The sequence below is a fragment of the Malus sylvestris genome, chromosome 15 (genome assembly GCF_916048215.2).
Source record: "Malus sylvestris chromosome 15, drMalSylv7.2, whole genome shotgun sequence".
Classification (NCBI taxonomy): domain Eukaryota; kingdom Viridiplantae; phylum Streptophyta; class Magnoliopsida; order Rosales; family Rosaceae; genus Malus; species Malus sylvestris.
In genome coordinates, this window is record NC_062274.1 from 6,130,681 (window position 1) to 6,142,365 (window position 11,685).

The 11,685-nt window shown below is 41.6% G+C and overlaps 1 protein-coding gene across 1 annotated transcript; it reads right to left on the minus strand.

Annotated features, from left to right (window-relative positions):
* Positions 1-11,685, minus strand: LOC126603532 (uncharacterized). Its single transcript, XM_050270413.1, has 18 exons — positions 11,364-11,685; positions 11,071-11,258; positions 10,811-10,915; positions 10,644-10,715; positions 10,372-10,519; positions 10,053-10,135; positions 3,426-3,481; positions 3,023-3,159; positions 2,823-2,913; positions 2,651-2,716; positions 2,306-2,528; positions 1,915-2,016; positions 1,599-1,684; positions 1,388-1,510; positions 1,030-1,099; positions 847-938; positions 576-680; positions 1-485 (listed from the first exon to the last, which is right to left on the minus strand). The coding sequence occupies exons 1-18, from the start codon at positions 11,660-11,662 to the stop codon at positions 372-374; spliced, it is 2,160 nt and encodes a 719-aa protein (XP_050126370.1). The 5' UTR covers positions 11,663-11,685; the 3' UTR covers positions 1-371.

Sequence of the window (11,685 nt, forward strand, 5' to 3'; positions counted from 1 at the left end):
TTTAGCGAATAAAAACTTCTATGTATAAAATATCGAAGAACATAAGTGTGTCCTTTCAAGATACGTCTATCGAGAGAAAAATAAACACACAAAGATATACAACCGAGGATACATGAGTATATCAACACAAAGTTCACATAGGGTTTAAGAAAACCAAAGAAGATGTAGCCATTCCCATTTGCGTCAGTATTTCAAGCTCCGTCTCAAAGTTGTTATTTATCCACGTTCTTAGTAAAACTAGATAATTGTTTTCCACTCCTCAGATGGCACAGAAGTCTCTTCAGAAAAAGCAAACCTGTAAACCAATTCCTTCGCATGAAAACACAAGACTCAAAAAATTCCACCTTGAGGCGCCACTTTCGGGTTGAATTCTAGTCGAAGTTGTCAATTTTAATAGGATTAATCTCATCCGCAACCTTGAAGTTTCCAACTAAACGAGCAAAGAAAACCATTTGCTGTTCAAGCGTGAACTTAATGTTCTCAGCCTGCGTACAAGTGGTACAAGATCAATTTACTCTTTCGAATCATTTGAATTTGTTAATACAACATACAATAGAAAACGGAATAGAAAATACCTTGCGGAAGCCATGTTGTTCTCCTTCATACTCCACATGAGCAACAGGCAGACCCTTTTCCTTCAAAGCCTGATAAATTTTACGAGCTTGATCTGGGGCTACAACCTACAAAATAAATCGTAGTTCATAAAACTAAACTTTAAGATAATAACTAAAACCCAAACATACCACATGTTATCGATAAATTCCTCGGTTCCTTTCTCATCAACAAATTCTTGCTTTATTATATCGTGACTGGTAAAAAAAAAAAAAAAAGGCAACATCTGCTTACCTTGTCTTCCAACCCTTGGAATAAGATTATCGGGCAAGAAAACTTATCAGCAAAGTTGATGGGTGACCTATCATGATAATCCTTTTCACTACCTGCAACCGGTTAAAATTGGCTCATTTTCAAACAATATCAATAAAAACAAGAAGAGCAGCGTAAAGCACCAAATGTCATCTTCTGACTTACCAACAAGATTATCAATATAATGAGACTCAAATTTGTGAGTTTCTGCCCTCAACATGTTTAAGTCGGCTACCTGTTCAGGGATCAATACAAAAGAAGAAGATATTCAGTTAACTAGTTCTTATAGAATCTGTGCAGTATAAAAAGAGATTTTGGTAGTAACAGAGGAAGCAGAGAGAAAAAATCGGAAAAGAAAGAGAGAAAACAAGCAAAAGCCAAATCTGAAATAATCTAAAACAACAAAGCTTACATAATGCAATAATATAATCCCTCCCTCAGTTCTCTAGTTAATAGATAACAAGAGATTAGTTGAGAGAGGCGAGAAATTAATAATAAATCGAATATAAAGTTAGGTACTCACACCATACAAGGAAGATCCTGCCTTGAAGGTATCTCTAAAAGCAAGAGCAGCTAGGGTTGTATAGCCACCTGCAGATCCCCCAGTAATACAAAGTCGTTCCCCATCTACCTTTCCGGAATCCACCTAAATAACAAAGTATATATTACCAAGCTTGATATGTGATCCATCAAAATCAACATCACCATTTACAAGAGGGGAGATAAATGGATACCAGATATCTAGCACAGCTGCAACAATCATTTACATCCACAATTCCCCATTTGTTCAAGAGTCGTTCCCGATATTCTCTGCCATAACCTGAAATGCAATGTCTTAGATATAGTAGAATGTAATTTAAAATTCAATTCATTTTACGGCCAAACTAACACCATTGATAGCCACATATGACATATGTGACATAGAAAGAAAACAAAATAGAGTAATAGAGTTTGAAAGATTGAGTGTAATCAGAGATAACAAAAACTCAGGATGAACTGCAAAAATTCCCCCCAAAGTGAAATAAGAAAAACATAAGGTTAAGAACAAACCAGTGCTTCCACCATAGTTAACATCGACAAATGCCCAACCACGACTAGTCCAATACTGAATACTCAAATTTAAGATTCCATGTGATTCGGCTGTGGGCCCTCCTGTTGTAAATCAAAGAAATACAGTGATGTAACAAATTCTATTGACAAGAAGCTCAACTAGACATTCAAGAGAATGGATATATTTTGACTACAAAGGGCACCTAAGTAAAAGGCCTTACAAAAGCTTAATTGTAAATTTACTACTTATTAGTGTAGCAAAATTATTGATAACATGATATCCTCAGCAATAAATCACCCTTTCAGAGAGCACATAGCTATATTTGCAGAAGAAAGCCCAAATGCAGGAAACTTAGGAAATATAACTATGAAAATTTTAAACCACACATACCGTGGCTTTTCAATAACAGTGGAGGCTTTTCACCCTGAGGAGCTTGGTAATTGGGATTTGTTGGTGGGTAAAAGTATGCGAAGGCAGTTTGACCAGGAACTTCTGTTGGGAACTCAATTAATTCGGGTAGGCTGAAGTAGGACTGATATTTTAAGCAATCAGGTGAGGAAGACCAAATAATCTTGGAGTCAACTGCTTTCGTTCTATGATCATCTAAAGTCACCTGCAAGGGAGAATGAAATTATTTGAAGACAAAAACACAGGTGGTTCAATTTCCAAAACAATGGCCTTTGCCTGACAAGAGAAAAAGGTAATTTAGGACGGGACATAAAAGATGGCAAACACCTTAGCAACAGCCAAAGGTTGAACTTCTGATGCTCCTTCAATGTACAGGCAATTGATCCCCAAGGTCTGCATAGATAAATATGAAAATTTAACAAAGAAAAAACTATAATCAGGTCGAATACTTAACAACTTCAGCACTGAAACTTAGGGAAAACAAGGTTTCTAGGCATACAATATTATCAATATCTGTAAAAGGAGTATTAAGTAGAGACAGTGAGCCCTGAGCATCATCCAGGATTCCAAGATATGACCTCCCCTTCTGCCTGCAAGCAAGCATCCATTACTTAAGCAAGACTAAACCGCATTGATGCAATCATTGCAAATTACAAGTCAAAATAAGATAGACTCAAAACAATCAAAAATAATTCTTACCTGTAGCTGCAAGCAATTATGTTTTTACTTTCATGGCTCTCGATAAATTCATAAGAATTCATGCCAAAAACCCATAATGGCTTGGAAAACTCGGCATCCAAGGAATAAACTGATACGACCTCATTACTAGACTCAACCTGTGGATACAGAAAAAGTGAATATATCATATTGAAGCCAATCAATACCAACTGCCAAACAATTGTTGTCTGACTAGACAGCAGGTCCAGCAAAAATTAAATTGAGCACTCTTCTTTGACACCAAATACTGTTATCCAATTAAACAGAAATTAAAAATTCATCGTCCAATTAAACAAGATGTAACTTAACCATGTTAGATGGAGTTTACTGTTCTTATCATTTGCAATAAATAAGCAAGACAGAAATGCTGAAGTACAGAACTCACCCATTTATAAAGATTCCAGTACCCACCTTTTCTGTCAGTAATAAAAAATAGTTCCCCTGTAATTCAAGTATAACCAATTAAAACATGCAATGGCATCAAGCTAACCAATTAAAACATGCAATGGCATCCAGCATCTGAAAGTTCAACAGTTTTTGGCCAACATTAATAAAAATATTTGAACGTGTAATACATAATTATCACTATGCAGAATAAACAAGAGCAAAAGAAATAGCTAGATTCTAAGAGAGTAGATGGCTTTAAGTGTTCCATTGTGCATATAAAAGCCAAGAACTAGCCAAGAAAATCTGATCCTTAGTTGATACTGTATAATCATTCAATATTGTTTGTGAAGGCTCCCTCTTGTGTGTTTATTTTGACTCATGTATATGTATGTACATATTTGTAGCTTATCGGGGATATCAATAAATAAGATTTCCTTCATTTCAACGTATTGTGTTAAATACACCAAAGCCTTCTTCGCTAAGTTCTTTGAATTTTCTTTTGTTGAAGCTTGTATGTTGAAGCTTTCTGAGTGGAGCATGTAGGTTGGGGTAGTGTTCCCTTAATTTTCCGAGTGAGGAAAACTTCTCGGTTGGAGACTTGGAAAATCCAAGTCACTGAGTGGGATCGGCTATATGAATCTTAGAACGCCATTGTGCTCGATCCTGTGTCATGTCCTTCGTTAGATCCAAGTACTCTAAGTCTTTTCTTAGAGTCTCTTCCAAAGTTTTCCTAGGTCTTCCTCTACCCCTTCGGCCCTGAACCTCTGTCCCATAGTCGCATCTTCTAATCGGAGCGTCAGTAGGCCTTCTTTGCACATGTCCAAACCACCGTAACCGATTTTCTCTCATCTTTCCTTCAATTTCGGCTACTCCTACTTTACCCCGGATATCCTCATTCCTAATCTTATCCTTTCTCGTGTGCCCACACATCCAACGAAGCATCCTCATCTCCGCTACACCCATTTTGTGTACGTGTTGATGTTACAGAATGTTGGGCGGTGAAACATCAACACGTACACAAAATGGGTGTAGCGGAGATGAGGATGCTTCGTTGGATGTGTGGGCACACGAGAAAGGATAAGATTAGGAATGAGGATATCCGGGGTAAAGTAGGAGTAGCCGAAATTGAAGGAAAGATGAGAGAAAATCGGTTACGGTGGTTTGGACATGTGCAAAGAAGGCCTACTGACGCTCCGATTAGAAGATGCGACTATGGGACAGAGGTTCAGGGCCGAAGGGGTAGAGGAAGACCTAGGAAAACTTTGGAAGAGACTCTAAGAAAAGACTTAGAGTACTTGGATCTAACGAAGGACATGACACAGGATCGAGCACAATGGCGTTCTAAGATTCATATAGCCGATCCCACTCAGTGACTTGGATTTTCCAAGTCTCCAACCGAGAAGTTTTCCTCACTCGGAAAATTAAGGGAACACTACCCCAACCTACATGCTCCACTCAGAAAGCTTCAACATACAAGCTTCAACAAAAGAAAATTCAAAGAACTTAGCGAAGAAGGCTTTGGTGTATTTAACACAATACGTTGAAATGAAGGAAATCTTATTTATTGATATCCCCGATAAGCTACAAATATGTACATATACATGAGTCAAAATAAACACACAAGAGGGAGCCTTCACAAAGGTTGCTTAGGAGAAGTCTCAGCAGTCGGTAGAGCCCCAGAAAGAGAAGGCACCGGAGGGGGATCATTTGGAGCCTCAGTACTGGACAGAACCCTAGAAGGAGGAGGCATCAGAGGTTGATCATTTGGAGCTTCATTACGCGGTACAGCCCCAGATGACGAAGGCAATAAATGCCTTTGGAACAAACCCACAAATCTCTGATGATCAAGTAAAACCTGACCATCAGTTTCCTTCATCTGGTCAAGCTTCCTCTTCATGTTTGTAGCATAGTCATGTGCGAGCCGGTGCAACTGTTTATTCTCCTGTTTGAGACCTCTAATCTCCTGTTTGAGACTCATCACTTCAGCCGCCAATGATTCAACTTGGCGGGTTCGAGCAAATAGGCGTTGGGCCATATTAGACACAGAACCTGCACACTGAACACTGAGAGCCAGCGAATCCTTAACAGCTAACTCATCAGACCGTTTGGAAAGTAGTCTGTTATCTTTGGGAGTGAGAAGGTTCCTGGCCACCACCGCAGCGGTCATATCATTCTTCATCACGGAATCCCCAACGGTAAGAGGACCAGTAAGGGAGACGAAGGATGGGCGCCATATGTTGTCTGGAGAAGGCGGGGCTGCCTCTTCAACAAGGTTCAAGTCAAAACGACGGTCGGAGGGGCCAGACATTTTCAAAGGTGTTGAAGAGAGAAGAGGTCGGACAAATCAAGATCTTAGAAGTGCAAGAATGAAGCTTCTACTGGTGGAGATTCAAGTGTGCTTTGGAACGTAATGCCAGCCCCTATAAAAATCTGCACTCGACGGAGCTTCAGAAATCGAAGAGGCGCCTGCTCAGAAATCGAAGAGGCGTTTGCTTTCTCAAAAGCTGGGCTGCTTAGAGATCACGAGGGTTGATCTCGGAAATCGAAGAGGCGTTTGCTTTCTCAAAAGTTGGGCTGCTCAAAGACCACGAAGGCTAATCTCAGAAATCGAAGAGGCGCTCGCTTTCTCAAAAGCTGGGCTCCCCAGAGACCACGAGGGCCGATCTCAGAAATCGAAGAGGCACCTACTTTTCCAGCCTTGTCAGCACCTGTCACACGCACACTCAGCTTTGCGGAAATTATGGGCATTCTGTCGAAGACTTCTGGGGAAGTAGAAAACACATGAATCTTACTGTTCAATCACCCACTTCCCACACGCAACAATAGCTCATGGGTACCACAGAAAACTTTGCCAAAGTTCTCTGCCAAAGTTGAGCACGTGAAGCTTGCAGGTCCCACTACATCGCTCTGACCAAGAAGGGTAAAAGAATAGCAAAGAAACAGCACTAACAAAGTTTAGACCTATAAATTTTGAAGGTCTAGCTACCATATTATTACCCACAAGGGTAAAGGAACAGTACCACTGCTGGATAATTGGAAAGTCCCTGTGTGTCAAACTCTGTGCTTCGTGGCAAGGTAGACTAGCAAACATGCCCAACCTTTACTCACATTCGAGAAAACACTCCCAATAAGATTGCTTGCTCCAAAAGCCAGACTCCCAACATGACTACTTTCTTAAAAATCGAAGAGAGGGTAAAGGAACAGTACCATTGCTGGATAATTGGAAAGTCCCTGTGTGTCAACCTCTGTGCTTCATGGCAAGGTAGACTAGCAAACATGCCCAACCTTTACTCACATTCGAGAAAACACTCCCAACAAGATTGCTTGCTCCAAAATCGAAGAGGCACCGCCCTCCGAATCTCGAGAGCCAGACTCCCAACATGATTACTTTCTCAAAAATCGAAGAGACACTGCTCCCCGAATCTTCGAGAGCCAGACCCCCAGCATGATTGCTTTCTCAAAAATCGACGAGGCATCGTTCTTCGAATCAATCGAAGAGGCGCTCGCTTTCTCAAAAGCTGGGCTGCTCAGAGACCACGAGGCTCGATCTCAGAAATCGAAGAGGCACCTACTTTTCTAGCCTTGTCAGCACCTGTCACACGCACACTCAGCTTTGCAGAAATTATGGGCATTCTGTCGAAGACTTCTGGTGAAGTAGAAAGCACATGAATCTTACTGTTCAATCACCCACTTCCCACACGCAACAATAGCTCATGGGTACCACAGATAACTTTGCCAAAGTTCTCTGCCAAAGTTGAGCACGTGAAGCTTGCAGCTCCCACTAAATCGCTCTGACCAAGAAAGGTAAAAGAATAGCAAAGAAACAGCACTAACAAAGTTTAGACACATAAATTTTGAAGGTCTAGCTACCATATTATTACCCACAAGGGTAAAGGAACAGTACCACTGCTGGATAATTGGAAAGTCCCTGTGTGTCAACCTCTGTGCTTCGTGGCAAGGTAGACTAGCAAACATGCCCAACCTTTACTCACATTCGAGAAAACACTCCCAACAAGATTGCTTGCTCCAAAATCGAAGAGGCACCGTCCTCCGAATCTCGAGAGCCAGACTCCCAACATGACTACTTTCTCAAAATCGAAGAGAGGGTAAAGGAACAGTACCATTGCTGGATAATTGGAAAGTCCCTGTGTGTCAACCTTTGTGCTTCGTGGCAAGGTAGACTAGCAAACATGCCCAACCTTTACTCACATTCGAGACAACACTCCCAACAAGATTGCTTGCTCCAAAATCGAAGAGGCACCGCCCTTCGAATCTCGAGAGCCAGACTCCCAACATGATTACTTCCTCAAAAATCGAAGAGACACTGCTCTCCGAATCTCGAGAGCCAGACCCCCAGCATGATTGCTTTCTCAAAAATCGAAGAGGCATCGTTCTCCGAATCTCGAGAGCCAGATACCACAGACCACTTTTTCAAAGTGCTCTGACAGAGTTAAAACATGTGAAACTGGCAGCTCCCACTACCGTGATATGACCAAGCAGGGTAAAGGAATAGCATTACTACTTGTTAGGGAGACTCCTATATATGTCGACCTCCATCCCCAACGAACAGGCAGACCTGCAAAAATGCTCAACCCTTCATCATATATGAGAGGGCACTCCCAACGAAACCTTTCGAAATATTCAGCTTTCTTTCCCCCCGATAATACCTCTGCAAACAAGCTATACTAGAGCAAGAATATCTCATATCATCAGGGTTAAAAGCAAGAGTATCCCATATCATGCTTTTTCCCTGTCTTTTCCTTTGGCCTTGTTTTTACCTGCAAGACAAGGAGAAAGAGAGCAATCAGTCAGCACTTGGAATCAAGCTTCCAGCCAGGAACTGACTGCCTGGAACCGCTTACCTGATTACTTACCTGGCATTGCTCTCGAGTACTCATCTTCAACATCTTATGTTTCCAGGGAAGATTCCGCATCTGCTTGAGGAACAGATAGGGCAAGTGCGAAGGATACAAGGAAGCATGTGGAGACAAGCGTAACAGCACACGTGCCGATACATCCATTACTCTGTCAAAAGCAAAAGTATCCCATATCAGCAGGGTGGAACGTACTCTAGATTTGATGGACTTGTTTTGACCCTCAAATTCTTCAGTCGGCCTTATACTCTGGAGGAAACCAGAAAACCCTCCAGCTCAGTTCAAGAATAAGCCTGTGGAAAGTTACTTCTTCAAAAGCAAAAGTATCTCATATCATCTCTTCTCATTTTTCTTCTCTTTATCCTTCATGCTGCTGAAAGATGGGGAGAAGGTGAACAATCAGTTGGAGCTTTGATTGCTTACCTTGTCTGTCACCTCTTTCAGCAGACCCCCTAGCTCGGCGACTTGGGGGACTCCTACTACATGGTTTGTATCGCGCTTGACCAAGCCTGAAACTACAAGTAAGCTTCAAGTGAAATTGATACATTACCTTGTGCATCTCCACCAGTTAAAGATACCACCCCTGGATGGAGGAAGAGTACTTCCAGAGAAGATGCCACATCTACCTATGAGACAGATAAGGCAAGTCAAGACGACACCACACTCCGATACTTAGAAGTTTCGTGATTACGAGATCATTCTCCCACAATATTTCCTAATGTCATTTGTACTAAATCATTCACTTGTACTCACTAAAGGAGAGCTTGAACCTATGTACTTGTGTAAACCCTTCACAATTAATGAGAACTTTTCTATTCCGTGGACGTAGCCAATCTGTGTGAACCACGTACATCTTGTGTTTGCTTTCCTATCTCTATCCATTTATATACTTATCCACACTAATGACCGGAGCAATCTAGCGAAGATCACAAAAAGCGACCGTTTTCGCTACCTAGGATCTATCTTGCAAGAGAACGGAGAATTAGATGGAGATCTCAACCATAGAATACGAGCTGGATGGATGAAGTGTAAGAATGCATCCGGCGTGTTGTGTGACCGTCGTAGGCCACTGAAGCTCAAGGGAAAATTTTATAGGACGGCAATAAGGCCAGCGATGTTGTATGGCACAGAATGTTGGGCGGTGAAGCATCAACACGTACACAAAATGGGTGTAGCGGAGATGAGGATGCTTCGTGGGATGTGTGGGCACACGAGAAAGGATAAGATTGAGAATGAGGATATCCGAGGTAAAGTAGGAGTAGCCGAAATTGTAGGAAAGATGAGAGAAAATCGGCTCCGGTGATTTGGACATGTGCAAAGAAGGCCGAATGACGCTCCGGTTCGAAGATGTGACTACGGGACAGAGGTTCAGGGCCGAAGGGGTAGAGAAAGACCTAGGAAATCTTTGGAAGAGACTCTAAGAAAAGACTTAGAGTACTTGGATCTAACGGAGGATATGACACAAAACCGAGCGCAATGACGTTCTAGGATTCATATAGCCGACCCCACTTAGTGGGAAAAGGCTTTGTTGTTGTTGTTGTTGGCAAAGGATGCACATTTAGCGTTTCCTTGATAGCGATCATAGCGGAATCCTGAAGTCAACCTAGTTCAGTCTATTATATCTTATTGTTAGCATGACAATTTGATAAGACTGCGGATACCAAAATTCTGCTGTTTAATAATTCAAAGATTGACCATTTGTTTAGTAAAAGCTACTTAAATTTGTTACTCAAGCAAGTAAAAAAAGGTACCTTTAGAGGACCACTTGGGTTCAATTGGGGACTCCTTAATGGAAGGATCAGAGCCAGCAACACAAATTCGTTTATAGACTTCTCTGCGAGAAAGAAGCATATAACACTTGGTTTGGTAATAATTCCATATTGACTATATGTATTATGGTAGTACTGCATAAATAAAACTGACTTCAATATGCATGGAGTGTGTACTGACATATCAAACTTCCAATGGTTATTAGTTTCTTCAGCGTTGACCTAATTTATCTTGGAAAGATTACTTTTGGAAAGGAAATGATAAGAAGGGCAATGGCATCCTGAAAAGAGATTTTCTTACCCCTTCTCGGATATATACCCAACCCAAAGTTGAGACCTATCCCATGGCATATTAGGATGGCACCATTCAATCCATGCCAGACGTTCACCTTTCGGATCAAAACGCGGGAAGGCATAGAAATCCGTCCCACCAACTAGTACTTCTGGTTCTGTATGTCAAATGGTGTCCACAATAGTCAAATATTGTCAAATATACCGCAATGTTTTTCGCAGTTAACATAAACTATGGCACTGTAAACTGAAGCAAGACATGGGTTTTTGATAAACCCTTACCCTGAATTTCCTTTCCATCAAGCCCTACTGTTACAATTGTTGTTATCGAATTAATGCTGCTTTCACGACGATCTACACAAAAATGAGAAAATTGATACACAATTCCTCATAAGTTAAAAACTGAAAAGAAAATGTATATACAAATAGAATGCACTACATTCACATACCTTCCCGTACAGTGACAAAACGATTAAAACGTGCATCAAACACGCCATCAGCATAACTAATTACCGGCCCGCCATAATCCGGAGTGAGTGGTGTAGGAGCAGAATCTAATTGGCACCCATAAGAACACAACACCCATAAGACCACAACACCAATATTAATACAAGTTATCATCTTTTCAAATTAAACAATTATTACCAACTTTTCTCGAGAATTAGAGTCACAAGCATATAAAAGCTACGAGATTGATAACATCACATACCTTTCGAACTTAGGGACTGCTTGTAAAGACGCTGATCCTTGTAATTACAGAAAACGATTGTATCCCCTGAAACGCTGAATGCACCGCCGCCGTACTCCTGCGCCACCGTCCGAACCGCATAGTCCTTCGGCGTAATATCAACCGGTTCGTCCTCCGGCCTCTCCGGTTCCCTCACCAGAACCGCCCGTCTATACATCCACCAAATAATTCCTCATTAAATACATACATTCACGAAGAATCGAAAAAATACAAGATATACATATATATAGACACACAGAGAGAGAGATGGATACCCTGATTCAGATGGGCGGGACTCGAGCCAGATGAGGCGGCCGAGGGAATCGACGGCCGTGCCGCCGAGTCTCTTGGAGGCGCCAGAGACGACATCGGCGGAGATTGGGGATTTCCAGGACCCGTAAGGAGCTACGATTTTCTCCGATTGCTTGACTTCGGGGGAGGAAGAAGTAGCCATTTGGTGGAGACGGTGGCTGTTCGTCTGTACTCTGGAGCTCAATCGTTGACTAATTCGATTGAAGGAAGACGAAGATAAGCGAGTGAGAGTGAGAGTGAGAGTGAGAGTGAAAGCAGCCATTTCTGACTCTCCGTTTTTAGAGC